This window comes from Tauraco erythrolophus, chromosome 2 (assembly GCF_009769465.1).
Source record: "Tauraco erythrolophus isolate bTauEry1 chromosome 2, bTauEry1.pri, whole genome shotgun sequence".
NCBI lineage: Eukaryota > Metazoa > Chordata > Aves > Musophagiformes > Musophagidae > Tauraco > Tauraco erythrolophus.
The window spans coordinates 31,513,179-31,540,761 of record NC_141466.1 but is presented as its reverse complement, the minus strand read 5'-3'; the positions used below and the strand labels follow the sequence as shown (position 1 = coordinate 31,540,761).

Sequence of the window (27,583 nt, the reverse complement as noted above, 5' to 3'; positions counted from 1 at the left end):
AGCTTGAGTTTTTCTTTGTTTTGATCTGGTTCTCGGGTTCTGCCGGAGCCCTGGTGAGCACACTCACTCACACTCGTGTCGGCAACGCGCAGCCGGCCTCGCCGCCAGGGGCTGGGTAGCAAAGCACGTGCCATTCTCAGGCTGCAAGGTTATCCAAAGGGTGGCTCATCCCAGCACACCGGCGTCCTTCGCATTTACAGCTGGTTTGGGACCTTTTTCCTTGAATTCCTTAAGCTTTACTCAACAATTTGCGGGCACCAATACAGCCACCAAAAGGCGCTGGGGGTTTTGTGACTGTGTTGCTGCACACATTAAAGCATCGCTCCGGTTACGATTTTTTTTTTTTTCTTATTTACGGCTTAAAAGCGGTAAACGCTGAGAGAAGCAGCTCCAACTGACAGGCAGGAGAGACGGGCACCTCCCCGGCCCGCCAGCGACAGCTGTTCGGGGCGGGGGAGAGGCTATCTAGGCGAGACAAACCCTCCGACTCTATGGTGAAACGACGGAGGCGGGGCGCTCTAGGCAGCGCCGCCTTTCTCTGTGGTGTAATGGGAGGAGCGGCGGGCCACGGCGGACGGCTCCGGCCCGGCGGTCCTGGCACCTCCCGCGGGCACGATGTCGCCTCCGAAAGGTGAGGGCGGCGCGGGCCGGCTAGCGGGGTGCCGCGGCTCCCGGAGGGAGGCACGGCCGGAGAAGGGGCCAGTCCCGCCCCCTCCAGACGCAGCGCGACCCGCGCACCGGCCTCTCCCCCCCGCCGCCCCCGCGCCACAGGGAGTAGAACCGTCCGCCCCGCCGGGGGCTGCGGCGCCGGGCGCCACCACCGCGAGGGCGGGGGGAGGCGGCTGGGAGGGGGCGCGGGGCCGCGCCGGGGAGGTGCCCTCCCCGCCGTTCCGCCTTCCCGCGCTCCCGCCGCGCTCCGTGACCGGCCTGGCCCGGGGTCGGCGGGGGCCGCGCGGCGGGACCGCCGCTTCTCCAGCGGGCGGGAGGCGCCGTCAGGCAGGACAGCGGGCGGCCGCTAGGCGCTCCGGGCCGGGGCCGGCCGGGCCGGGCCGGGCCGCCGTTGGCTCCTCCGCCTTGAGGACCGCTCTTCGCGGCAGCCGGCTCCGGAGCGGTGACGCCTCTGTCGCCGGTTCCGGCTCTGGGAGCGTTAGAACGTGGCGCTGCGCTTTTGGAGCTTAGCTCGAGGCCGTGAGCCCGGGTCGGGCACCCGCCTGCTGCTCGGCCCCTGCCCTGTCCCTAAAAACGCCCCCGGGCCCTGGTTTCTGCTGGAGTGTGTGCCACGCCGCCGGCGCCCCGCGGTCCCCGCACCAGAGCCCTTGGGCGGGCCGGGTGGGCTGGCACCCTTCGGGAAGGCGACGCCCGTCCCTCTGCCAGCTGCCACCGTGGAGGGCCCTGCGCAGGGTGGCTCCGCTCCGGGCGGCAGGCTCGGTGGGGCTGGAAGGGAGGGAGCCCCGGGGGAGAAGGGCCGGGAGCGGGGGGGTTTCCCCGCAGCGTGTGCGAGGCCGGGTCCGAGGTACCGGCTGCCGCTGTCAGGCGCGGGTTGCGCTTCGTGCGCCAGGCTTGGCCCTGGGCTGCCGTTTAACAGAGCCCTGGCAGAGCGGCTGGATGAGCGGTGGAAAAGTGTGGGAGGCCCGCGTTCATACCCCGAGGCTGTTGGCCTGTCTCATCCCTGTAGCTAGAAATCATAGAATCACAGAATGGTTAGGGTTAGAAGGGACCTCAAAGATCATCTAGTTCCAACCCCCCTGCTATGGGCAGGGAAACCCTCCACTACACCAGGTTGCTCAAAGCCTCATCCAACCTGGCCTTGAACACTTCCAGGGATGGGGCATCCACAACTTCTCTGGGCAACCTGTTCCAGTGTCTCACCACCCTCGTTTCATTCGAGTGGGATTTACTGAAGCCGGTGAGAGAAACTCTGGGAAAGAAACAACAGCTCCTTTCACCTCATTCTTTTTTTTTTTTTTTTTTTTTTTAAGCTGGTATGAGTTCGGACTTACCAGCAGAAGATATGGGTGCACCAACTATGTTTTTCCTTCTGCCCCCAGTGCCGCACTGGTCCTGATGAAGATTCGTGAGCCAGGCTGGAGAAATGTTCAGGCTGGTCACTAACTACAAATAGCTTTTTACATAACGCTGGAACTGTCTAGTATAGTTACTAGATTCATTATGTCCTGCTCCATTTTGTTTACCCAAGTTAGCAAACCGTTGCCAAATTGGGGCGTTTGTTTATTTTTGAAAGAGTAGTTAATGTAGGCAAGGATTAAATTTAGTTTTAGTTCAGTAGTGTATAGACTTAAAATCTGTACTTGAAGACCAGGTTCGAGAACATCTGAGGAACTTGAAGGTGCACAAGTCCATGGGACCTGATGAGATCCATCCGCGGGTCCTGAAGGAACTGGCGGATGAAGTTGCCAAGCCACTGGCTATTGTATTCGAGAAGTCGTGGCGGTCTGGCGAGGTCCCCGATGACTGGAAGAGAGGGAACATAACCCCCATTTTTAAAAAGGGGAACAAGGAGGACCCGGGCAACTACAGACCGGTCAGCCTCACCTCTGTGCCTGGCAAGGTCATGGAGCAGATTCTCCTGGGAACCATGCTAAGGCACATGGAGAGCAAGGAGGTGGTGGGTGACAGCCAACATGGCTTCACCAAAGGCAGATCGTGCCTGACCAACTTGGTGGCCTTTTACGATGGGGTGACAGCATCGGTGGACAAGGGTCGACCAATGGATGTCATCTACCTGGACTTGTGCAAAGCTTTTGACACTGTCCCGCACGACATTCTTCTCTCTAATCTAGAGAGGCATGGGTTTGATGGATGGACCACTCGGTGGATAAGGAATTGGCTCAATGGCCGCACTCAGAGAGTAGTGGTCAACGGCTCAATGTCCAAGTGGAGACCGGTCACGAGTGGCGTCCCTCAGGGGTCCGTGTTGGGCCCGGCCCTCTTCAACATCTTTGTTGGTGACGTGGACAGGGGCATGGAGTGCACCCTCAGCAAGTTCGCCGATGACACCAAGCTGTGTGGTGCCGTCGACACGCTGGAAGGGAGGGATGCCATCCAGAGGGACCTTGACAGGCTGGAGAGGTGGGCCCGTACCAACCTCATGAAGTTTAACCAGGCCAAATGCAAGGTCCTACATCTGGGTCGTGGCAATCCCAGGCACAAATACAGACTGGGTGGTGATTGGATCGAGAGCAGCCCTGAGGAGAAGGACTTGGGAGTACTGGTGGACGAGAAGCTCAATATGAGCCGGCAATGTGCTCTTGCGGCCCAGAAGGCCAACCGCGTCCTGGGCTGCATCAAGAGGAGCGTGGCCAGCAGGTCGAGGGAGGTGATTCTCCCCCTCTACTCTGCCCTCGTGAGACCTCACTTGTAGTACTGCGTCCAGTTCTGGAGTCCCCAACATAAGAAGGACATGGACCAGTTGGAGAGGGTCCAGAGGAGGGCCACGAAGATGATAAGAGGGCTGGAGCACCTTTCCTATGAGGACAGGCTGAAAGAGTTGGGGCTGTTCAGCCTGGAGAAGAGGAGGCTCCGGGGTGACCTTATAGCGGTCTTCCAGTACCTCAAGGGGCCCTACAGGAAAGATGGGGAGAGGCTGTTCAGGAGGGCCAGTTATGATAGGACAAGGGGTAATGGTTTTAAAATAGAGGGAGGTAGGTTCAGGTTGGATATTAGGAAAAAATTTTTTACTATGAGAGTGGTAGAACACTGGAACAGGTTGCCCAGAGAGGTGGTGGATGCTCCATCCCTGGAGACGTTCAAGGCCAGGTTGGACAAGGCCCTGAGCAACCTGATCTAGTTGGAGATATCCCTGTTCCTTGCAGGGGGGTTGGACTAGATGACCTTTGAAGGTCCCTTCCAGCCCTAACCATTCTATGATTCTATGATTCTTAATGTGTAAAAACATATTATTAATATCATTTATTTCAGCCTTAAAATATCATTAGAAAATACATTTTTGTAAAACTGGTCTGAGTTAACTTTATTTCCTCGTTCTTATGCCCTTGGATTTCCACCACCCCTCCCTGCCCTCCCCGCAATCCAAACTTAATTTAAAAATGGATTGGAGCTTGTAAGTCTCTTTTAAGCATTGTTAGTCCAAAAACTAATTGGCTCTGCCTTTTAAAAGTGGTTACTGACGTGGGTAAGATTTTTATCTGTAAAGATGTAGCTAATTTAAATGATTGCAGCAGCAGGAGGTATTAACTGTACCTTGCAGAAATGTTATGCAATAGAAGTCACTGCTGGCTTGAAAGAAAATGATCCAAAACATTAGTTGCACTGGATTCAGCAATTCCTTCCCATATTAAATGAACAAAGTTATTACAAATCTGCCCAGAGCTTATCTGTTAGCTCATTCCCTAATCAGCAGAGGAACATAAACTTATACCAATTAAAGTATGTTTCTTTAAGATGCCCAGAACATGACAGATAATGGCCTGAAAGATGCTGCTGAGTGACCAACATCCCCCCGTCAGACGCCGTACAAACATAGAATAATTTACCGGTTTGAAAGATGCTTTTGTAGACACGGCAGATTCGCCGATGCCTCGTGTTGTAGGTCATGCCTTCATGCAGAGGAGTCCTGCTTGGAGTCATGTGCTGTTCTCGTTACTGCTACGGGTACAGTCTTAGCTGCTCTCTGACATGGGAATGAACTGGCGTGGCCTGGCCAGTTGAACTCTGGGGCCTTAGAGGAGGGCAGCTGTATGAAAACCTGTCTTTCGCTGGTAGGTCTGGAACAGGCTAACTCCCAAATTGTGCAGGATAGTAGTTGGTTCAGGGCAAAACTGTTACGAGACTTGCTGCTGTAGTAGAAGTATAGCAGTGAGGAAGATAGAGGGGCAACGCAGATGACACGTAGTCCTTGTATGGCTTAATTTACTTGAATAGCCGTAACCTTAGTGTTTTCTACAGTAATTTTTCAAGAAAGTATTTTGTGTGAAGTTGGATCACTGTTGTGAGCAAAACTTTCTTCTTTTACTAACTTAGGTGGAAAATAAGGCTGAAGGAAATGCTGCCTTATTTATTTAGATTTGCTAGATTGATTCCCTTCTTTGCTTTTAGTAAAAGTCTGCCAGTACTCTTTGCGTCACACTTCAGTATGCTACGTGGAGAGAATCAGCTGCTGTCTCAGAGCGAGCACTTACTGTCAGCTAGAGAGCAGGAAAGCACAGAAAGACTTTCGCATTACTATTAGTTAGACGTTTGTCTACGATTATGAGGGCAAGAGGACATCTCATATTCAAATATCTGGAGTTCCTACAAGCTTCTTTGAGAAGAGGCTTTAAAATTGAACTTGAACTTGTTGCAGAAAGTGTTTCACAACGTTGTAATTATTATATGCTGCCACCGTAGTGTTTGATACAGTCCTCCAGCTGGAGGACATCCTGTTTCGGTTCTTAAATTAAACCGAAGGGCATACTGAGTTGTCATCTTTGTTTTCTTTCAGAAAATGTCAGCTTACTGTTCAAGCTGTACTGCCTCACGGTGATGACCCTGGTTGCTGCAACATACACGGTCGCGTTGCGGTACACAAGGACGGTGGAGACAGAACTCTACTTTTCAACGACGGCCGTCTGCATCACTGAAGTTATCAAGTTGTTCTTGAGTGTGGGCATCTTGGCTAAGTAAGTATGGGAACCCTAAGCAGTATTTTGGAAACAAATCCTTGCTTCTAACCTCAGATTCTCAGATACTGAAGTACAGATGCATTTGAGACTGTGGCTGGATAGTCATGCTGCGGAAGAGTTGTTTTAGAGCGGGTTAAAGCTCGTGAGTCCTCCTCAACTGAAACTGCTTTATAAACAGCATAGTATTCAGGTGTGTCCTTTCTGCATATTTTCTGGTTTTGTGTGCTTTGGAATAGGTTCAAAATGTCAGCATGGATTATCTGCGATGTTTTGGGTCTTTAAAATATTGATGTAGATGAAAGCTGAACTGTGAGCCATTGTCTGTGGAGTTATGTAAAATTGAAATGTTCCTACTCATAAATTATCCCAATGTTACAGACAGACGTTTTTGCTGTCTCTGTTAACTTGGGGAATCAACGCTGAAAGGCTGCAGTCAGAAGTTAGAATTCCTGTAATCCCAGACTGTCACTAAGAACTAGAACTTTAGTCCACACACGAGCCTCTGAAGTAGGGAGGCCATCAGGCTGCTGTCTTTCCTCTCAGCTTCCCTGTGCTATGTCCTTCCTCAGAAGACTCTTTTCCAAAGCCCACTTCTTGCTGTTGTGGTAGAAATTGTTCTTTCAGGACCTTTGCCTCTCTCTTTGTGGCTTTTGGTACATCAGAAGGCTGGCTGTTTTGTGCTAGAGGATCATGAAGTCACATGGTCTACTTCAGATTTTTATCAGATCCTTTCTACGTAACATCAAAATGGCATTTTATTTGCTTTAGAAATGAGGCAATATTTGAATTTAGTAAGACAGCTGTTTAACCTTTCATTAAACGTAATGTGTTAGAAAAGGCAAGTATGACCGGTGGCAAATTTCTATTTTTCTTTTTATGCACCCCAGGCTTCCCACTCTGCCAGCACAAAATGTTGGCAGAAGTGTCTCTGCTGAGGAGTGGTTGCGTTGTGATTCTCACAGTGTTGCGGCCAGCGTGGATCCTGATCCATCCTGCTTTCTGGAGGCTGCAGCAGCCCACATTTCTCAATAGTGAGGGACCTGTGGGTGGCATTTGGTAGCCTCACCTGTGTGTATAATTTCTCATATCTGTTCTTGCGCGCCCGAGACCCAGACTGTTCGTAATATACCGGAGAGACCTAGTTCAGCAGGGTAGGCAATCTGCCTTTTGTGGAGGGTCAGTAATATTGTGTTAATTAAATGTATGAATGGTCTTTCTGCTTGAAATAATTAAAAAAACAATTACTTTTAACTCAGAAGTCTACTATGTTTTTAGAACAGCCCTGCACAGCCAAAAATCCAGGTAGCCCATCGTCCTCCCTTTGACAGTAGTCAGCAGAGGATGCTTAGAACAGAAGTATAGGCAATAGGGCAAGCACAGGCTGAACTTTCCTTAGCTGGTGGCAGAAACTTGTGGATTTCCCAGCCTGGATGTTGTGTGCACTCTGAGGCTGTAGTGCCTAACGATCCTACCCTCTGTGAGATGGCCCAGTTTTTTTTGGAACTGTTAGTCCCTACTGTATCTCTGAAATTACTTCTGCAATGTAACTACACAGTATGTGAAAAAGGACTTTTTTATCTAGCAGTTTCACTGGATTCTGTCTTCTTATGTTGACAGGCATCATCTTTCCTCCTTCATTTTTATTTTCATATCTCTACAAATCTGTATTGTGTTTTCATCACTCGTTTATTTTTCTAAGCTGGGAGTCCTAGTCTGATTTTTCCATGATGGTCCTAGTACCCATCTCCGCAGCATTTCCAGTGTCGTTACAAGAGGATGCAGAGCTGCATGTGGCATTCAGGATGCGAACAGGCCATGGTGTTAGTTAGGCAGAGGGTTGAACGTGTTTTCTGTCTTGGTCTTGGTTCCTTTCCTGAGGATTCGTAACGTTCTGCTCATTCCACTGAACACAGCTGAGCCTTGAGCTGATGCTGTCAGAGCTACTCGCATCTTTTTCTCAAATGCCCGTAACTGTTTAGAGATAGTTGCAGAGATGTATTTTGGGGTTGTCATTTCCTATGATTCTTTCTCCTTTATTATAGACAACTGAGCTTTATTTGCTAATTAAAATGGGACAAATCTGCTTCACTGAGCTGTTTGAAGGTTACAATATCTATTCTGATCCGGTCAGCTAGTGTTTTTTTTTCCCTCTGTAGTTGAGAGGTTGATGAGCACCAGCAGATACTATTCCTCAGGCTGTGCTTACCTCTTCTTGGTAGTGGTAGGATGTCTCACTTGCTGGTGGGTCCGGATGCCTGCCTTTGCTGTCCAGGTCACAGCTGTTTCTCAGATGGCAAAAGATCTGGTGAATTCTGCTCAGTGTAGTGAGAGACTCTTTGGCAACTTTGAAAGTTTCCTTTTGGGTATCGCATATAATTGAGTATAATCAGCAAAATTTGCCAATTTCCTGGTAATCTCCTCATTTAGATCACTTACGAATATGCTGAACAGCATAAATGCCAGCATAGTTTCCTTCAGTGTCTCCTGTACAGCTTTCTCCAGTTTTAAAGTCTTAACTAATTTGTCTCACCCAAGGTAAGGTGTCTTTGCAGTTTAATAACCAGTCAGAAGACAGAATACAATCTGTTTTTTCTGTACAGCAGGATACATTTGGGTGGGTACCTTTTTCTTTTTGAAACAGCCAGCATGATTACTGCAATATACAGGATACTGGAGTGTGACTCTTGCGTTCTTCCGGCTGCAGAATTTGTTTTCTTACACGTTCTTACACTGTGCCTTCATTGTGTTTACTTTCAAGGTTTCTCCTGGGAGGCACATTGAATGGATGAATGCCAAAAGATTGTCTTTCAAAAGAGAAATTTATGATAGTTTAAGCTGTGTTAATTGTTTACTCAACTGTACTTTCAACTTCTCGTGTTTATTTAAAGTCCAGTTCACCATCTGTTAATTACATTGTCCACATTCTTAGATAGTGCATAATTACTTAGCAATGGATGACGAAATTAGAGCTGATTTGCAAACTCTAGTTTTAACTTTGGCTTTTCTGACAAATGCATGTTTCTGTTGCAGAACTTAGTGTTATTAGTATCTCCCACCTATTCAGACCTATGAAGAAAACAGAATGCGTTTTTTAATCTAATCTAGATCAGCATCAAGAATGTTGAATTCAAGCTAGATAATTTTTTATTTTCATATTTGACTTTGCAGCGTACATCTTTGGGCACCTTATTTCACAATATCAGCTATAAAGAGAAGCTTGTGTTAAATTCCTTTTTGTGTAGATTTAAATCTGTCTCCACGTGATCTTTGTACTGAATTCAACTTACAGTTAGAGATCTTGAAAAGCGCATGCTTCAGAAAGCATGCTTACTAGTGTTTAGTTCGCTAGTTCGCGAAAACTAAACTGAAAGTGATGCTTACTGGACAACTGTTATTCTTCATTGCTGAAATTCCATGCTAAAAGTCAAAGTAGACAGGATCTACTGTTACTGCTGTGATTTGACGTTAAACGTGATCAGGTAATTCACTGAACATGGTCTGGAACAGAACAGCTATAGTTTAAATATTATTTTCTTGTTCGACAGCCCACTTTACTATCAACAAATAGAAGAAGCCATTACCATGTGGTATTTTTTTACTTCTTATTCTCACAGAGTAGTACTGTATCTGTGCTAATTATATTTTATTTGCAGTTAGACATTTGAGATTGAAGCTTTTTCGTCCGGCTGTACTTGGGTATTACCAGGAACTCTAGGTTTTCTTGTGCATCTTCTCTCCCAATGCTGGGCAACATAATAAATACATTGAGGAATAAGTAAACCAACAATTTTGCATATAATGTCAATGACTCATAACATTTTATGCAGTTCTGTATCTAGTGCAAATAACCACGGTAAGCTCTAGCATGAACTCTTCCCTTTCCTTGTACTGTGAACCTCGCTTTAAGTGCTACTTGTCTGTAGATTTTTGTGTCAATGTTTGTCCCTTGTGGCCAGACCTGTCTTGCAAAAGACACCTGTGTGACGTGCTCGGTGTCACCAAGTCTGTCCCAAGCAAAGTATCCCCTTAAGTTGGGAAAGAGCTTGGTGTGTGACCTCACTTGTGCAACAAGAGTGTGAGAAACCGTACTCACCTCTGGTAACTGAACTGCCCCTCACTGTTTTTTTTTGGGCGTACTCTCTGTTACAGGAGAATTACAAAAAGAATCCCTCGCAGCTGCCTGTATAAAGACTGCTCTCACTACATGAGAAAAAAAAAAAAAGGAGAAAAGGAGATGTATGCTTGGTGCCAGGCAGAGAGGAAGGCAAGGGAGGAGTAATGGTTGGATGAAAGGATCATGAGAGGATAGAGTCCATAAATCTTTGAAGAGGAAGAATTTAAGAACCTGGAGCACAGAGTCAGGTGTTGATCAGGAATGGAAAATATGCATGAACACAGTGGTTAATGAAGGAGCCTGGGGTACAGAGAGATTGCTGGTTTTTGTAATTGCTAATAAGAGTTTGGGGCAGGTAGATGATGTATGTTTGTGAAAAAGAAAGAAGTTGGGACGTGGGTGAAATGTGGGGAATTGGGCTCCTGGAGCGCTGAGGAGGATGGAGCCATTTGTTCATATGTGTGTGTAATGGAAGCAAAAGGAGCGTTGAATTCAAGAGCTATACAGGTTGCAAGTTGAGAGGCCTGTGGGAGGGGACAGGATTGGTTTTGGATGTTGGTATTTGTCAGTGGCCAAGCAAGAGAAGAATAGAAAGGGGGACCACGGGACTTGGGGAGAGCTGGGAAGGGAACTGGGGGACTTGAGTTGCAGCAACAAGTAAGCAAGAAATGTCAGGCTGATGTACAAACGATAAGGGAGAACTAGCAATGCAAAGGTCAGCTCTAATAAGCTGAGGAGCAAGCCAAGCCACAAAAGGGGACAGCAGCAAGAAGCAACATGTCCTTTCCCATTGCCTGCTCTTTCATACGCTGTAATTGCATGGAGGAGATGTGTGGAGACGCGAGGCGACAGGGAGCCGCCGCACGCCCTGCCAGACCTCTTCGCGCCTGTGCTGGTGCCGGTCCCGCATCTCCCACAGCACAAGTGAGAAGTGAAACCCAGGGCTGGCTGAGAAATGAGAGGTGTTTCCAGCTCAGTGGTGTGCAAGGGTAAAATCTTTTTCGGCTGTGCTGTAAGGCCCAGTTTAAAGGGATCTGGAAAACTGTGAGCATTTGGCTTCACACACAAATGTTTATACCCCCAAAAAAAAGAAGAGGGGGAACGACAGCCTTCTGTCCCACTGCCTATATACTTAGCAATTTATTCTACCATTTACAGTGTTCATGGTTGTTGTTTACTTTATTACACATTAATGCATCTAAGCTCTTGGTTCCAGAAAATCTTCTTTACCTTCAGGGGTTTCTACTTGTTGATAACCTCGCTGTTTTTTCCCAGTTAATTTTTCTTTAATGAGCAGAAGGTACAACTGATTGTTGAGAACAAATTTTCAGCCTTCCCAAAAGATTCATTGATTTGACTTCTGTTTTCAAATATCAGTTTAAGAGAGCACTCGGTTTTATTAATATTTTATTTTGCAGAGAAACTGGAAGTCTGGCAAGGTTAATAACATCTTTAAAAGAAAATGTATTCGGAAGTCCTATGGAATTGCTAAAATTAAGTGTTCCATCTTTGGTGTATGCTCTCCAAAACAACATGGCGTTTGTGGCTCTTAGCAACTTGGATGCAGCCGTCTACCAGGTAGCACGTGTTTCTGTCAGTAATGGGTCTGTGAATGCGTTCCTCTTCAGTGTTTCATGAGCTGTGCGTGCTGGGTACCCGCCTGCCTGGCACTCAGCACCCTCTTTGGCCTCAGTGTTGAAAGCCGAATGATGCTTCGTTACGTGCAGAGCTATGCCCTGTTGCAGCGTTCTGGTTTTCTGAGCTAACCTACTTGCTGCTGGAGTCACTACAGGTTCACCTTGTGGTCATTGGCGATGGTACAAAAAGCCAAGGGTCTGTAGGAAATCAATGAATATAAAATGTGATTGGTCATTCGGTAGTTGAATTCTCTATTTTATTTTCTTGTTTCAGAGAGGTTTGTAAAACCACATCCTCTGTGCTGTATTCCTGTCTTCTTTAGGTGACGTACCAGCTGAAGATCCCTTGTACAGCTTTATGTACAGTCCTAATGCTGAACCGTACCCTTAGTAAGTTGCAGTGGTTCTCTGTCTTCATGCTGTGTGGTGGTGTTACCCTTGTTCAGTGGAAGCCTGCTCAGGCTACGAAAGTACAGGTAAGAGTTTGTATTTTGCCACTTCACAACGAAGAATAAACTGCATTGTGCTTTGTATTTCACTTCACAGCAGCTGGGATTAAGGTGAGGTCTCTTACATTCCGCACAGCAGTATCCGTTTCCTATTTTCAGCCAATTTATCTACAACATAAACTCTAGTTTGATCATTCACCTTCACATTTGTTGTCTACCAGTTGAGGCAAGCTTGCGGTATTGCTTTGGTCTCACTTATTGGAAAGGCGCCTGATTGCTACAATTAGTATAAATTACCACAGTCATCATAATCAGTCTAAGGCACCATCATAGGAGTATCTGAGTAATATGTTGTTTCCAGCAGTTGGCCCTGGTATCATTGTAATTGTTGGAGCAGAGAACTTGGAATCGAAGTGCTTGGCGGAATTAGGAGGGAAACTCCAATGCCTTGTGGGTGTGGGTACATCATTTCAACACACCCTTCAGAGGCACTGACCTAATCCCGTTCTAGGAAGAAACAAGTGTCTTCTGTTTCTTAGGTCTTAGTTGCTGGTCAGAGGCATTAGTGGGAAAGGCAGATCATGCAGCTGGGAAGACTGGCCACAGCCAAGTAGACTGTGCCTCTGAGCACTGCAAGGATTGGTAAGAGTGTACACGGAAAGTAAAGCACCACACAGCTACACTGAGCTAATCTGAAGGGCAGCTCTAGCTAAGCAAGTACATTTTATTCTGTAATGAAATGCTAACAATTTTGCTGTACTTAACAAAGTAGCTCTGGAATTGATTATTTTAAGTTGCTGAAGTGTTGCATCCTTTTTAAAATAATGGTTGATGTTGCAGGTGGAGCAGAATCCATGGCTAGGGTTTGGAGCAATTGCTGTTGCTGTATTGTGTTCAGGATTCGCAGGTACAGTATTATTTCTGTACGCAGGTCACGTGAAAAGGACAAGAGAACTCATGATGTTTAAAACAGAACATTCTGCATTAGTTAACTGTCTTCGTTGATTAGAAGATGAAAAAGGACTTTATCTCTGCCCACAATTACCTTCTACTTGCAGTAATTGTGACATGATTCATGACATGATGACTCCAGTTGTCAAGCAGATGACTAGGAGTACATACTATTAGTTTTATGTGATACAACTTAGAAGGCTGGTTTGCAAGTGGAAGCGTCTTTGAAAAGCTTAGAATAATACTGTAGGGAACATCCATAATGACTCATTCAGTACAGTTAATTAATGCCCATCGGTTTTATGAAGTTGGCTTTACAGTGAATAGCTCCCTTATGGTGATCGCACGAAACGCTTGCGGTTTTTTGTAAGGAGAACTGAGCTCCTTGCTCGGTTCTTGCACTAGCTCAGCCCCAATATACACATTGCCGTTATCCTGTAGGTGGTAAATCTAACTGAGATGCAGAAGCAGCGTGAGGAAGGCAGAGAGGAAGATGAGTAGGAGGAAGCCTAGATAAGCTGTATGAAGGATTTTTGATTTGGTTTGGGTTTGTTTTGTTCTACAACCAGCGTTTCCCCTCAGAGTAGTTTTTCTCTGGTTTCTGCAGAAGGAGACCAGAACTGGAGGACAAGTGAGCTGGTGCTGAGAAATAAGGAAATGCAAATTACTACTTAATTTGCAATTTGGCTCCCAGGGGCATATTTCCCTGGCTGTAAACTGGATTCTTCCCCCACCATCTGTAAGAAAACAAGGTATCATCACCCACCTCTAGTACCATACAATCCTGCAAGAATAATCTTGTGCTCTGCATACCATGCCCACTACTCATGAAAACCATTCTGGCTGGCAGGGCAGGAAAGGAGGAGGGTGACGTTCTTGTGTGGTGTCTTTTCAGTGAAATGAGCACTTTGAAGCAGAAATGCTAAATAAGACTGTAGAGCTCAGTCGACTTTTCCTGGAAGGTTATAAATTTTGTAATTTCAATAGATGCCCCTAAGCCACAAGACAAAATACAGCATTCACAGTGAAGCCTTCAGAGTCTCCCAAAACTCTCTGGCTTTCTCTGATAACGTGGGTGGAGAGCTGTGCTTCCAAAAGTCTGCAAATTCAGACCATTGAAAGGGCTGATGCAGGCAGCTCTAGAGGATTTAAGACACATATGGCTTTCTTCTCCTGCAAAAGGATCGCAGGAGCTTGGGTGTTTCCTCACTGACAGCTGTAGCTTTTGAGGCAGCTGAGAGGACAGTGTGTTTCATCCATGGAGCTTCTTGTGCCCTTGGGGCTTTACATGTTGAAAACATAAACCCTGCTCAAACTTCTTTCCTCTTCTACCTTCCCCACCCATATGAAGAAGTTATTTTGGCGTTAAACCTTCAGTTTCTGAACTGTGTTAAATCTTTTATATTATTCCAGCAAAGTGAAAAAAGTTATATGTCTTTGTCCCTCAGAGATGGAAAAGAAGTTTTTTCTTGAAACCGCTGATCCTGTGATAATTTCCAAGTCTCCAGAGGACCAACAACACTTACAGAAATCATTGAACAAATATATAATGGCAAATCCTTTGTGACTTGAAACAGTACTGAAGAGTAATTTCTCCTGAACAGCACCCATTCTTGCCTAGTGTAATGATTTTTATGAATTTTCAGAAATCTGAAAGAATCATTTCATTGGCTTCCTTACTGTTTTCTTAGTTTATAAAATTTACAAGTATGGTTCACACTCAAGCCAAATTTCTGGTGTGTTGATTACCTCTGGTTGTGCTCTGTGGCTCTTCTCAGCAGGCAGAAATCTCAGGATAGATTAGAGTGGGTTCTTTTAAGTACTGCATTTGTTAAATGCTAGGTTTTTGTTCATGGTGTTTAGACTTTAAAAATGTATATTCGTATGAGATAATATATTTCCTTGGTTGTTTTTATTATTTCAACCCCTGAAATATAAATCTGTTCTCTAATTTATTCACCATAAATGTTCACTAGACTGTATTAAATTATAAATTGAGTTTTTCGTGAATAAAAGAATAGCAAGACCTTCCTTGAAGCTAACTCAGGGATTTCAGGAGGAGTGTGTGCCTCAGGCTGCTAACCCACGGGTCTTTTCTTTGTGCCGTCTTTGTCAGTTCCATGTATTTTTTTCTCATATCGTGTGAAGGATTTTGGGTGATGTTAATCAGGAATAAACTTTTAGTCAGTAGGACTCACTCCAGAAGGTCATGAAAGTGGCTGAGAAGATCTGAGTCCTGTAAACTGCTCTCTATGTTTCGAATTCCAGAGGGAATCCAGAGGGAATTAGCAGAGTCCTGATGTGGGAGCGATGGTTAAAAAGGCAGGTAGTGATGGCCTTGTCAAGTGTCAGCCTTTTAGTCTGACTTCCATCTCCCAAGTAGAATAATAAAAAAGTATTTGGGGAATTTGAGGAATGCAGAGCATAATAGTAATGCTCATCAATGTGGCACTTGGAACAAGAGCTTTATATTAAAATGAATTCCATTTTCTCAGAACCAATCTGTAGTTTCAATAAGCAGAAGGCATCAGTTTTGCTTTGCTCAGAACGTTGCCACTACAAGCACAAGGCTTCCGAGAAATTCTCAGTCTCAGTACTGAGGTAATATAGTCTCACCTGCCCTTTTTTTTTTTTTCAGTTTTTTACTGCTAAGTATCCTGATGGAGGGGTGTGTGGGGGTGTGTGTGTAAAGAGTTCTGCATCATACTGAAATGCATAAATGCTGTCCTGGGGATAAAATACCAAGTGCCAAGGTTGTCCTGGTTTTGGCTAAGCCAAATGAATTCCTAAGCCAAGAATTGTGGGTCCACTGCTCCGGTTGTGCTCCCTCTCAGTTTGTTGTGCACCTGCACTCTGGCAAAGCATGGGAAGTTGAAAAGTCCGTGATTTCTTAGTAACTAGAGACACCAGTATATTATCAACATTCTTCTCATACCAAATCCCATACTAAATCCAAAACACAGTGCTATTCTGGCTACCAAGAAGAAAATGAACTCTATCCCAGCTGAAACCAGGACAAAGGTGAAATGCTTTTTTTCTGGTGTAGAATCGTACAGAGGAAATGCTGCCGGAATCAGCAGACCAAACAGAAATGAGGAGTCATTTCAATTGTCTGTGAGGTTCATTGTTAAAAAAACTGTGAAGAGAAACAGAATGTATTTTTGATGTTATATACCCATTAAAATGGTCCTGTTGTGGAAGACGCACGCTAGTGGGATGTGTTGTTGGGCTTTCTGCATCAGGAGCTTCTGTGAAACGGAACAATCGGTAGGACAAGATGATTCCAGTAGTGTTGTCTGGCTTTAAAACGCTATGAACCATGAATCATTAAGGATGAAACTTCATTTATCTTACTGAAACCCTTTTTTTTACCTTTTTTTTCTTTAGGAGTTTATTTTGAGAAGGTCTTAAAGAGTTCAGATACTTCCTTGTGGGTGAGGAATATTCAGATGTACTTATCTGGGATTGTGGTGACGTTATTTGGTGTGTACATGTCAGATGGAGCCCAAGTTCTTGAGAAAGGATTTTTCTACGGCTATACATACTATGTCTGGTTTGTTGTATGTAAGTATCTCCTGGTTTAAAGTCTTGTTACATTGTTTTGCTTTTTTAACTGATACAACTGATTGCACAAAGTTACAAATTCAGTCTGACCCACTTTTTTGTGCTTTGAGGGATTTTTTTTAAAAGTATCATTTTCTTGGCAATTATTCACTTGTTCAATTTAAAATTGTGCTGAAGCAGCAATCTAAACGACTGAGTAGGGAGTAGGTCATCTTTAAACGAGTTGTATCTGATCTACTAGGTGCTGTGTAGACATCCCATTTTGCTGAAAGTTGTGTTACATCACCAGTTAGGAGGATGTAGCCCAAACAAGGAGTACACCAGTGGGGTAAAAAGCATCATTTCAAGAATAACCTACTGCACCTTTACTAAGAGAAACCTGTTATCTGCTTTGCAGTTCTGGCCAGCGTAGGTGGCCTCTACACTTCGGTGGTTGTTAAGTACACAGATAACATTATGAAAGGCTTTTCTGCAGCGGCAGCCATTGTTCTTTCTACTGTGGCATCAGTCATCCTCTTCGGCCTCCAGATAAGTAAGTGCCTTTTTGCCTTTGACTCAACCGTTTCCTTCCTGGCTAGCGGGCTGCCAGCGGGCCCTGTGCCGTTCATACCTGAGCAATCGTTTGTGCCTTATTTTGAATTTTGCTCATTTTAACTTCCAAGTCTTCTCCAGGACTCCTGTGCACTAAGGTATTGTCTCCGTTGTGGCACATGAGGTGCCCGATGAGCCTGTGCTTTCGAAGGCGTTCACGAGTTGTTCTTTCAGAAGCATCCTACAGCCTCAAACGGGAACGTTCTTTCCGATTTGAACCGCTTACGAGTTTATACAGCTTTATTTGTCTGTCGCTTTCTGATGCAGTTCAGCGTGTGATATAACTGTTTACCTGAGACTGCTGTTGATAAGTTACTATTTTGTGTTGGTTTTAGCACAGCCAGAGCCAAATTAATTCCTCAGCTGTTTCTGCAAGGGCCTTACACATCCCTGTTATGTCATGCCCCCTACCACATTAACTTCTGCCTTCCCTGTTTGCTGTGGACAGCAGCACAGGAGAGCGAGCCAAACAGCAGCTGGGGTCATGACTGGTGTGATGAATATTTTCGAGAGGAAGCAGCAGATTGCTTTGAGCTGTCCGGCAACTAGAAAAGATTTTCTCCCTGATCAATTCTGTGTCTGATACTGAGCTCCTGCCCAGTCCTTCACTGTTTAGTTTTGGGTACTTTTTACTTTCCTACTGTAATCCAAAGATGGTATAGTGTAACGGTGGCAAAACTAGATTTCTGATGTGGCATTCGTGAGGTGAAACATGAAGTTTGCATAAGGAGAAAATTATCAGTGTTTGGCTGAAAAAGAGCACCTCAAAGCAAGGGATGAAAAACACAACTAGTTTTAAAACCTCACTTGAGCAGAACGTTTTCTTGATGGTTGACACAAATCAAACCTGGACTGGTGATCTTTCTGTGAAAGCCTCATTAATAGTGTTTCCTAACCGTGGCTAGATGTGGAAAGGCAAACACAATGTGCTCTCGCAGACTACTTTATGACATTCACCGCATCTTTATCGTTACATTTATTGTAACGGAAGCCTGTCGGATGGCATCTGCAACTGCAGGAGATGTTTCATGCTTGCTTTTCTGACCATCATCATGTTCGTGCTGATATGAGACCAACTGAAGTGGTTGAGGGGATGGTAAACACTCAGGAGTTCTTGGTGACGGAGGATGAGTCTTGATTCTGTGAATTATTAACAGCTTGTTGTCCTGTTTAGTTTTGAGTAGCTTTAATGCTGTTATTCTGATATCATAATAATTTATATAGCTTAGTCTTCTTTCTTCTTATGCAGACGTGTTTATTTAAGCTATTTTGTCTTCTTTCAGCTGTTACCTTCTTCGTGGGTGCTGTCCTGGTGTGTATTTCTATTTACCTCTATGGATTACCTCGACAAGACACCACAAAAATCCAGCCATCAGAAACTAAGAGCTCAAAAGAGAGACTTGCTACTGTGTGACATTGCCCATAAAAATGGACAAATGGACAAGAGGAAAAAAAAAAAAAAGGACTTTAAGAAAGACTGAGTTTTTAAAAAGTTAGCCTTAAGCTAGTCATGAAACAGTCTAAGTGGGATAGACTAAAAGCAGAAGTTAGTTCTGTTTTATGTGTGAAGTTTCCAGTGGCTGACGCTACATTACCACTGAGGAGCTGGATGGGTATTTCATTGAAGGTAATCTTCATTCACATTGGACAATGAAGAGTCCCATTTACAAGGAAAGCAGAATGAAGGAACTGAACACTCAATTGTATATAATGTATATAATGGAGGGAAATCGGTTGTGTATTTGATAAAACTGTCTTGCCCTTTGAGGGCAGAAATACCCCAAAACTTCATAAAAATCTATTAAAAAGAGCAACTACTGCCAGCATTTTCTCTACAACTAGTTGCCAATTGCAGTTTGATTAATGACAGGAAATGAGATGAACAGAGTACTTAATCCAGTGTTTTCACGATGATCAATAGTACTTCCTCCCTCCACGTAATCAAGTCTCATGTGTCCTAACACCCCCTCACCACGAATCACGATGCTTCAAGCATCACTCACCTAGAAGTGATCAGAATAGCACTTGCTGTTTGGTTTAAAAAGTCAGAATGGAAGACAGGTGTTTCTCTTAAGCTGCAGATTTTCTTCCACTTTTCAAATGTTTTTTATACCTGCTGTAGCTGGTAGATGGATCTTCTGTGTGTTTTCTCAAACCTCAGTTGTACAGGGGAAGGTTCACATGTTCTTTTAGCTTCAGCTTAAGTAAGAATGAGTCAACTCACACTGTCAGACTAGAAGATTTTCATCTGTACTAGACCTTTTTGTACATACAGATTGACGTTGGAAAAGAGTTCCTGTAACACACGTTAGGCTTTGATTTAATTTACGAGTGCCAACTGTATAATTTCTACCTCCTCCTTCCTTTTCTGAGGCCTCACTCAGTTCAGCCCTTCTAGAAACTGCAACTCTGCATTGAGGGAAAACTGACTTTGGCGTGTTTGGACAACTCATTTACATTCAAAGTGGGGTCAAAAACATGACCAAGTTTATGTCCTGGCTAGATTCCTTCAGACATGAGTTAACTAGCTAGGTTTTAGCTAGGAAAGGATGCTCCCCTCTGCCTTTTACCAACTGTTCTGTGCATTTAAACAGTGTGTCACCAAAGTGCTGCTCTGGCGAGTCAAGGCTTTGGTGGTGGTGAGTATTGTCAGGCATTTCAGAGGCTGGAGCAGCCACCTGCACTACCTTACACGTGACACACCACCTCTCTTCAGCAGCGTGATGGCTCAGGGGCGCCAAGCAGCACCTGCCATGCCTGACTGTGTGTACAGTGCTGAGGGAGCACCACCATTACTGTTTCACCAGCTGAGCAGCAAACCCTCTTCTCCCCGCTTGTCACATTGGCATGACAGAGGAATGGGTGAGGAACAGGATGTAGCAGTTGCCCTGGGCTAATGTTACTGAAGGGAGAGGGCAGTACAACACACAGGAAAAAATTCTCTGGTGTGGTCAATGGCTTTAAACTGAAAAAAGATAGATAGAAGGAAATTTTTTGCAATGAGGGTGGTGAAACACTGGAACAGGTTGCCCAGAGGAGTCATAGATGCCCCATCCCTGGAAGTTCTGAAGGCCAGGCTTGATGAGGCTTTGAGCAACCTGATCTGGTGGAAGGTGTCCCTGCCTGTGGCAGGGGGGTTGGAACTAGATCTTTAGCATTCCTTCCAACCCAAACCATTCTATGACTCTATGAACTCAGTTTGTTACAGTATACAGAGGACCTGTAGCTGGCGTTGTACCGTTAGGCCTAAGTACACAGTGGCAACCACAGAACAGGAGAACTTTGATTGCTGAGGGCAGCACAGTGTAGTAGCACTTCCTCTACCAAAAGGATGTTGTATTTTGTAGATATACAGAGCAGTTCTCTTTTATGGGAAACACCAGATAGACTGGTGTCTGAAGTACACTACTGCTCCTAAGGGTCTGGGAGAAAGTGATTGTGGCAACCCTGGCCTTCCCCCCACGGCTATGCCATGAATGCTCTTCTGCAGTCAGTATGATGGAGCGTACAAAGGTCCAAGTGCGGACAGTTTCCAGACTGCATTAGCAATGACTCACGGGAGAGCATTTATATTCTCTTGAAAAAAAATCCTTTACTAAGAGCTGTGACTTTACGTTGCATACAGCCTCATTACATTTGAGTTACAGGTGTAATGCCAAGAAGTTTCATTCCATTGGCGAGAACCAAGCGTGCAGCTTGAAAGAGACAGAGCCTTGCCTGCAAAACAAGAACAGCCATCAGCTTACGGTGTTGCTACGGAACAGCGCACAGTTCTCAGGACAGCAGTTTGGAGCAGCCTGTCAGGGGCAGAACACTGGGTGCATCTGCTGTCCCCACGCGGGGCGCTGAGATTTGGACACATACGTAATCTGAGTACTGAGTAACACACCGCTGCCGGCAGAATTCACACCAGCTGTTGACATCCCAGTGTCAGCAGAGGGACACTTTCGTCAGCGAAGGGAAACTGGAAAGGGGTGTCCAGCCCAGTCTAGTAATGACATTTGTACATAAAAAATCACAAGGAAAGAAAATCCACACCCTTGGGGCAGAGTGACCAGAGGGGATGCCTGCAAAGAGCGAGCAATGACTGAGAAGTGAAAATCTTTGCACCACACAAGTGCAGCACCGGCTGTGACAGGCTGAGAACACCGCTGGAATCCCTCCTCTCACTGTGCCTGGGTTACAGGCTGTCAAGCAACTATGGGCTGCTTTGAAGATTTCACTCTTCCTTTTCAGTGTCTTAGCTGGAAGGGCTCTATCACCCTTACTCAAAAAAAATAGTTCTTGAAAGTTGTCACATTGTAAGATATTTAGGAAAAAAAATTTTTACAGGATAAAAGAACTGAAATTTTCCTTGTAGCTTGGACTGTCTTAGTGGTTCTTCCCAAGGATGCATGGAATCATCTTCAAAGGCAGGAATATCTATAGCATCTAAGCTCAACTAAAGAGTGCAGCTCCATCAATTCCACTGAAATTCCGCCCCCTACAACACAGTTTAACACTTGAATGTGATTTCCTACCAAAATCAGCTAGCTAACTTCTTTTGAAATAGATAAAAGAAAATAAGAATTGCAGTATAATTAGTATATCATTTACTGAGCAGTGAAGGGGTCAAACATTGCCTGCTCAAACGTTTACTTTTTGAAGGTTCAGAAGGAAAGGTACTGAGAAAGAAAGAAAGAAGTTTCTTTGGGTTTGGAGCAGCTTTCCTTATGGAGCATTCTGGTTGGGAAAGATCAGGCAGAGCAGCCCTTCCCAGAAGGCAGAGCCATACACAGCAACCCTCGCCTTCCCAAAGTGGTGCCCCATGGGAGAGCCTGCCTGTTGGCTTGTTAGCCTGCAGGTCCATATTCCCCCAAGTGGTCACACAGCTGGGCTGGCAAAGCCCAGATGGATCGTTCCTCTGGGATGCCCTGCACAGTCTCCAGCCACATGACAACACTGTGCCATACCTGTGCTAGTTCAGGAGCGCTGCCTTTCACAGGGAGGGTTTTGTGTGCCACAGCTGCAAGATGGCTGAAATGGAAAACAGGGTGAGAACGAGCAAGACTCTTGACAAGAGCAGCGCTACGGGAAGCAGCAGAACTGGAAGAGCCGCAACTGCAGCCTACCAGAGACTGTTATTTCCAACAGCCTCTTTCACCTGGTTGAGGGAGAGCGTGGTTTTCTGTAGCTTGCATGTTGTCAGGGCATGCCATCGACAACTTAATGCTTGTGAAAAAACCCCACCCAAAACAATCTCTCCACTCCCTGCCCCCCAAAACCCCAAAACTGGTCTGGAAAGATCCGTGAGAGGCTGCCCTGTCATTCCCAAGGTGCATAAATCCTTGTACCATTCTCCTTAATTTGTTAAAGCCTTCCCCATACACAGACTCTACAGCTTCCTCCAGCAAGTCTGCTCCAGTGTTTCACTGTCCTGTTAACTTGGACAGGTCCCTATGGGGACCCTCCCTATGGAGGGTGCATACATGGGATGACTTACAGCAATAATATCCTTTGTCCATCTCAACACATAGGCTGAGATCAGTGGTTAAAAGGGGTTTGGACAAAATTTCCTAGCTGAAATTTTGAGAGCATATTATCAACTCGAATCCGCTCTTTAAGATATGATTAGTCCAGCATGATTCTGAGTTCAGGCGCTGGGTTATAGTCAAGTGATTCTATTTTTCTTGAAAGCAACTAGTTTCTGAGGAGGCTCCTGGCTCCTTTGTTCCTGATGCCAACCTTCATCTCTACTATTCGTTATATTATTTACTATCCTACTTTTTACCTTTCCTGCTCCAGAGAGACTGTCCCACAAATTTACATCTTCCCACTGTTTTTACTCTTCAAAGCAGTGCAGATGCAAGGGCTGCAGAGCCAGCTCGGGAAGATCTGTCCTTACCGTAGACAGATGCCAGTATCGGTGATCACCTTACCTGAGTGTGAGGAGGTAGCTGACAATGTGCTTGGGTTGCAGATCCTGAGAAGACCTATACAGGACCTCGTCATACCTGTGAAGAAAGAAAAAGATTGTTTGGTGTTAAAGTGGTAGGAAGGTGTACTCAGATGTAAGCCTCATCAGACTTGCTTAAGTCAGAACAAACACGCAACCACAACTGCAGAATTAATAAAAATAATCTTCTGAACCACACCTAAGCCATGTAATCAGCACACAATTGATTATTTCTTCCTCTTTCACTTATTATTCAAGGGGATTGCTTCTGCCTCTCATCATGCAAACACTGTAGATGGCAGAGCTCAGAGAGGCAGGCTATAGGCAAAGAGAACACACGAGCTATATTTGCTCCTGGAACATTATGTCTGGTTTTATATTTCAACACTAATTTTAAGTTCCTAGGAGTAAAAAACATGTATTAAATAACCAAGACAGTCAAAATAGTCCCTTAGAGGATGCTGCCTTTAGTAAACGCAGCTGTGAATTTTAAGGAGCTAAAGGGAATCTTTTAACATTAGAAAAGACAAAAGCAAAGTGCATTTACATAATCCTGGGATAAAATCGATTTATGCAATGCAGTATCAAACTGGACAATACAGGCAGAGTCATGGAAATCCATGTTTATTCTTTATGTGTTCTGCTGTCCACTTGTGCACATCATCCTTTTACAGCCTGCAAGAAGTTACCAACACCTCTGGGGCTGAACAGATTTCAAATTCAAAGTGGACTTCCTAGTCTTTGCTCAGCTCCCAGGCTCATCCCCGCCTGCATGCCCAAGCTGAACTTACTTGGGATCTTCCTCCTTTAAAGACAAGCTGCAGGAGAACTGGGGAGTGAGCTCTTATAATGAGGGCTCAGTGGTCACTTAAGAGCTATAGCACCAGGGAGGAAGCATTCCCCATTCCCTTGCTGGGTAAGCTAGGAAAACATCTCTTAAGACGTACCTTCAGCAGCTCACCTCAGCCAGCGTGCACCAGCTGGCCACTATGCAAACACGGAAGGTCGCTGCCTTTATACCACTGTGCAACAGGTGTGAGACAAAATCAGGGCAACCTCTGCATTGCCTCAGGGACAGCTTAGATCGGCAACTGCTGGGCTCCCAGAGTCAGAACATAAGTATACAAAAATTACTATTAATTTAACAAGCATCATTAAACTGCTGTTAATAGAGCTTCATGAAGCAACAAAGTTGGTACGCAGTGAAGGGTCTCTCTTTTGATAGCAGCTTTATTGCTTCATGAAGCTGCCATTTCAGTGTTAGCCTGTGACAACATGTTAGATTATTTTATCAGTTAAGTAAGTCCACTTCTGCAGGGATATCCATGCTACCTTCAATCTACTATTCAGTAGTCTGCAAAGTTAATGGTATTCAGAACTGGTCAGCTGATTTTAAGGGCAAGTGTTTGGTAGCTTTTCAAACAGCAGAAGCAGAGCCATGGGATGTGGGCTTCTGGCAACTCAGAAGTATTTACCATGGAAACTCTTCAAGAAGAATCTACTTGTGACAACTCACAAGAAGGACTGAATAGCAATTGTTACTCCTGAAATCATGGGATATTTAAATATGAGTTTGTTAGTCACTGAGTGCCTGGTCTAGCGGATAACCTAAATATTGCTTTCTGCTGGAAGTAAAGGCCTCAGGAGATGTTTCGTACAAATTCCATATGGTGCTGGGTCAGACTCAAAGGTGTCTGCAATAAGCAGACCTGAAGCTCTATGAAAATAAGAGCCCTGCAGTGAAGCAAGAAGTGCTGTTGGAAAATGGACACAATCTGGGACGCAGTGATCCCTACAAATCAATCTGAAATAAATTAACCCTGCCAGTTTTCCCATATAAGATTGGCAGCTATACAGTAATCTGATAAAAAACAAGAAACAACCTAGGAGGTTTCTGTGAAATACAATTACGCTGGATAAGTAAGATATTACCGGTCTTATTTAGAGTGCTGGCTGGTCTTGCTGTTCCTCAGGAGAGCATGCACCACACAATGAACTGCAGGCAGACCTCTTGAGGCAATGACAGTTAACTGCAGGACACTGCAACCTACAGTTGCAGGCTGAAAAGGACCTACCTGGGACTCTGACACGACTTTTCAAAGTCTGAATTTTTAACAGATGCCCTTAAGAAGGCCTTAGTGTGGCCAAAGGAGTTAAGTCTCCAGCACCGTGCAGTGTGTAATGTGGTATATAGGACCTCTCACTAGGAGTTCTGAAAGCCTCAATTACTTCCAACTCCATCACAGGCTGCGTGACATGGACAACCCCCCTGTCTCTGTATTTTAATTACACACCTATGAACTTAGAGAAGAGAAGGCTCCGGGGTGATCTTATAGCAGCCTTCCAGTACTTAAAGGGGGCCTACAGGAAAGCTGGAGGGGGACTTTTACAAGGGCATGTAGTGATAGGACAAGGGGAAATGGCTTTAAACTGAAAGAGGGGAGATTTTGATTAGATCTAAGGAAGAAATTTTTCACTCAGAGGGTAGTGAGGCACTGGAACAGGTTGCCCAAAGGAGTTGTGGATGCCCCATCCCTGGAAGTGTTCAAGGCCAGGTTGGATGAGGCCTGGAGCAACCTGGTCTAGTGGAAGGTGTCCCTGCCCATGGCAGGGAGATTGGAACTAGATGATCTTTAAGGTCCCTTCCAACCCAAACCATTCTATGATTCTATGAAATAATGAAAACAGAAACTGCTGAACTTTAAGACTGAATTAATGAAAAACATTACTATTAACAGGTAATAGTTGTGCACGTTCAGTAGCTCTGAAGAATGTTGAGTGTGCAGCATGCACACACTCCATTTCATCTCACCCAGGAGCACTTCCTCCTTTCCCACATGACAAAAACAGAACAAGAGGGACCAAGCAAATCTGCAGCTAATATTTATATAGAACTTAGCATATTTCTGTGAAGACAATAAATAATCAAGAGGCTCATATACACTGAGTATGTTCCAAATACTGCTTTTTCCCTCATATGGCTTGTAAAGTTCATGAAGATTCCAAGTGAGGCCTACTGTAGCAATTAGTATGACCCAACAGACAAGTCAATTCCTTGAAATAGCCATTTTTCTGATTGTGCAGTCTGGCAGCAAATCCATAAGTTGATTTTAATGGAACTGGTATTTGGAAAGAAAACTACACAAACCTGAGAAGATGCTGAAGAACAGAGATGGCATCTGGCTCTTTTAAGCATGACACATTAGCATCAGTTAGCTGCCCATTCCCATGCATCTGTTCTAAACTAAAACGTAAGAATGAAAAACAATTGTTGAATGAAAAACTCTTGTCAGCAAAGCTGAACACAAAACCCAGTAATTTGTGTTTTTAAGAAAAAAGGGTAGGCATCTTCTGCTCAAGCTGAATGTAACACTAAGACAGACTGATTTCAACCCAAGATAAAAAATTTAAAATTTGTGATAGTCATTCAGTATCAACAGGATTAGAGATACACATGGACAATAGGTCCAGAAGCTCATGCTACAAGGACTAGGGAGGTAGTCAACACCCTAGTAATGGTACCCTAGTACCAGCAATATCTAGATGATAAGGGAATACAAGAGGAATAGACTACAAAAAGGGATCAGGCTTGCATGCTCTCCTTGAATATTATCTCTTATTACCATTGCCTCAGACAGAATACCAGGTTGTATGGACTTTTGGCCTGATCCAGGAAGGTATCTTACATGCTTTTATGAAAATACATATCCGTATCTGCATTAAAAATGCCCTGAAACATCACTACAATTGCTAAAAATGTTCAAACTGGACTCTTCAAAATTCTTTTTAAAAAATAATTAAACGTCAGGTGTTTGACCTGAGCCAACAGGAAAGGGTCTGCTTTTAACCTTGGCTACCAACAGTGGGAAATAACAAAATGTTAAAAAAAACCACTAGCTACAGTGATAGTCAAAAATATTTAAGTTCTGTGATTTGGTATATTTTACAAGTACGGGTATTTTGGGGTTTACATCAGTTTCCTTAATCCTAGGGCTACCGTTCCTCATCACTGACACCAACCACAGAGAGGCTGTTTCCAGAACTGGGGTAGTACACGGGCAGTCAGCTCAGCCCTGTGGAAATGAGGTGGAAATTTCATTTTAATTGGCTTGCTCTTCTGACAAGTTTCAGTGATTCCTATTGTAAAGTCACACCTCTGCTGAAAAAGTGAATGTGTAATATTTAGGCAAGCAGTAGGTTAATAAATTTAAAATACCTGTCAAACTGTACTTCTGCATACCAACGCTTCTCTTACCTATGGAGTCTGGCATGGGTGTACTGCAAGAACACGCCTGTATCTCCACGACTTTGAAGAGCTCGATCCCAGCTAAACTGATAATCAGATGACAGAAGGCCCCGGAAGTCCTGGAACAATAAATTAATATCACCTCGATATGGCTCTCTGTGTCAATTTTTAACTTTTCACAGAAATTGCAAACACCTTTGGAGGCAGCTCAGGCTCACCTGAATTATTAGTGCTGCAAGACCAACTTTCTCTGCTGTCTCCATAGGGTCTTCAATCTCTTTGGTTGCTGAAGAGAATCAGAGAAAAAGAAATTATTCACTCCATAGTAGCATAATGACTCCCTTGCTCAGACTTGGAGATGCCAACAGAACAGCAGATCTTCCATAATTGTGAACAAGCAATACGGAAATTGTCAGGATGCATATAGCAACAAGTCCAGGATAAAAATCTTTCT

The 27,583-nt window shown here is 44.6% G+C and overlaps 2 protein-coding genes across 10 annotated transcripts in view; one reads left to right on the top strand and one right to left on the bottom strand.

Annotated features, from left to right (window-relative positions):
* Positions 1-573: 573 nt before the first annotated feature.
* On the top strand, positions 574-18,751 carry SLC35A1 (solute carrier family 35 member A1). Of its 2 annotated transcripts, XM_086608209.1 has the most exons (8): positions 574-631; positions 5,462-5,639; positions 11,175-11,334; positions 11,717-11,869; positions 12,683-12,749; positions 16,181-16,357; positions 16,755-16,889; positions 18,232-18,751. In XM_086608209.1, exons 1-8 carry the CDS (start codon positions 616-618, stop codon positions 18,360-18,362), a joined length of 1,017 nt encoding a protein of 338 aa, XP_086464335.1. In that variant the 5' UTR covers positions 574-615; the 3' UTR covers positions 18,363-18,751. The 2 variants fall into 2 exon arrangements, with proteins under 2 accessions (XP_086464335.1, XP_086464334.1); XM_086608208.1 differs by lacking the exon at positions 16,181-16,357 and having other exon boundaries at positions 591-631.
* Positions 18,752-20,528: 1,777 nt separating this feature from the next.
* Positions 20,529-27,583, bottom strand: part of RARS2 (arginyl-tRNA synthetase 2, mitochondrial) — a 43,991-nt gene continuing 36,936 nt past the window's right edge. For 4 of the 8 annotated variants that reach the window (XM_086631306.1, XM_086631305.1, XM_086631311.1 and 1 more), the window contains 5 exons: positions 27,348-27,415; positions 27,139-27,248; positions 26,032-26,127; positions 22,867-22,941; positions 21,229-21,964 (listed from right to left, as the gene is read on the bottom strand). In XM_086631306.1, the coding sequence (XP_086487432.1) occupies positions 21,781-21,964; positions 22,867-22,941; positions 26,032-26,127; positions 27,139-27,248; positions 27,348-27,415 (533 nt within the window). In that variant the 3' untranslated portion in view covers positions 21,229-21,780. Of the gene's footprint in view, positions 20,666-21,228; positions 21,965-22,866; positions 22,942-26,031; positions 26,128-26,854; positions 26,957-27,138; positions 27,249-27,347; positions 27,416-27,583 lie in introns of those variants that run through there. The other 4 variants (XM_086631309.1, XM_086631308.1, XM_086631312.1 and 1 more) reach the window with 3 other exon arrangements.

Excerpts from the sequence above, each read along its gene's own strand:
- SLC35A1 (XM_086608209.1), top strand. Across the intron at positions 11,870-12,682 it reads CTCAGGCTACGAAAGTACAG|GTGGAGCAGAATCCATGGCT; the intron begins GTAAGAGTTTGT and ends TTGATGTTGCAG. Across the intron at positions 12,750-16,180 it reads ATTGTGTTCAGGATTCGCAG|GAGTTTATTTTGAGAAGGTC; the intron begins GTACAGTATTAT and ends TTTTTTCTTTAG.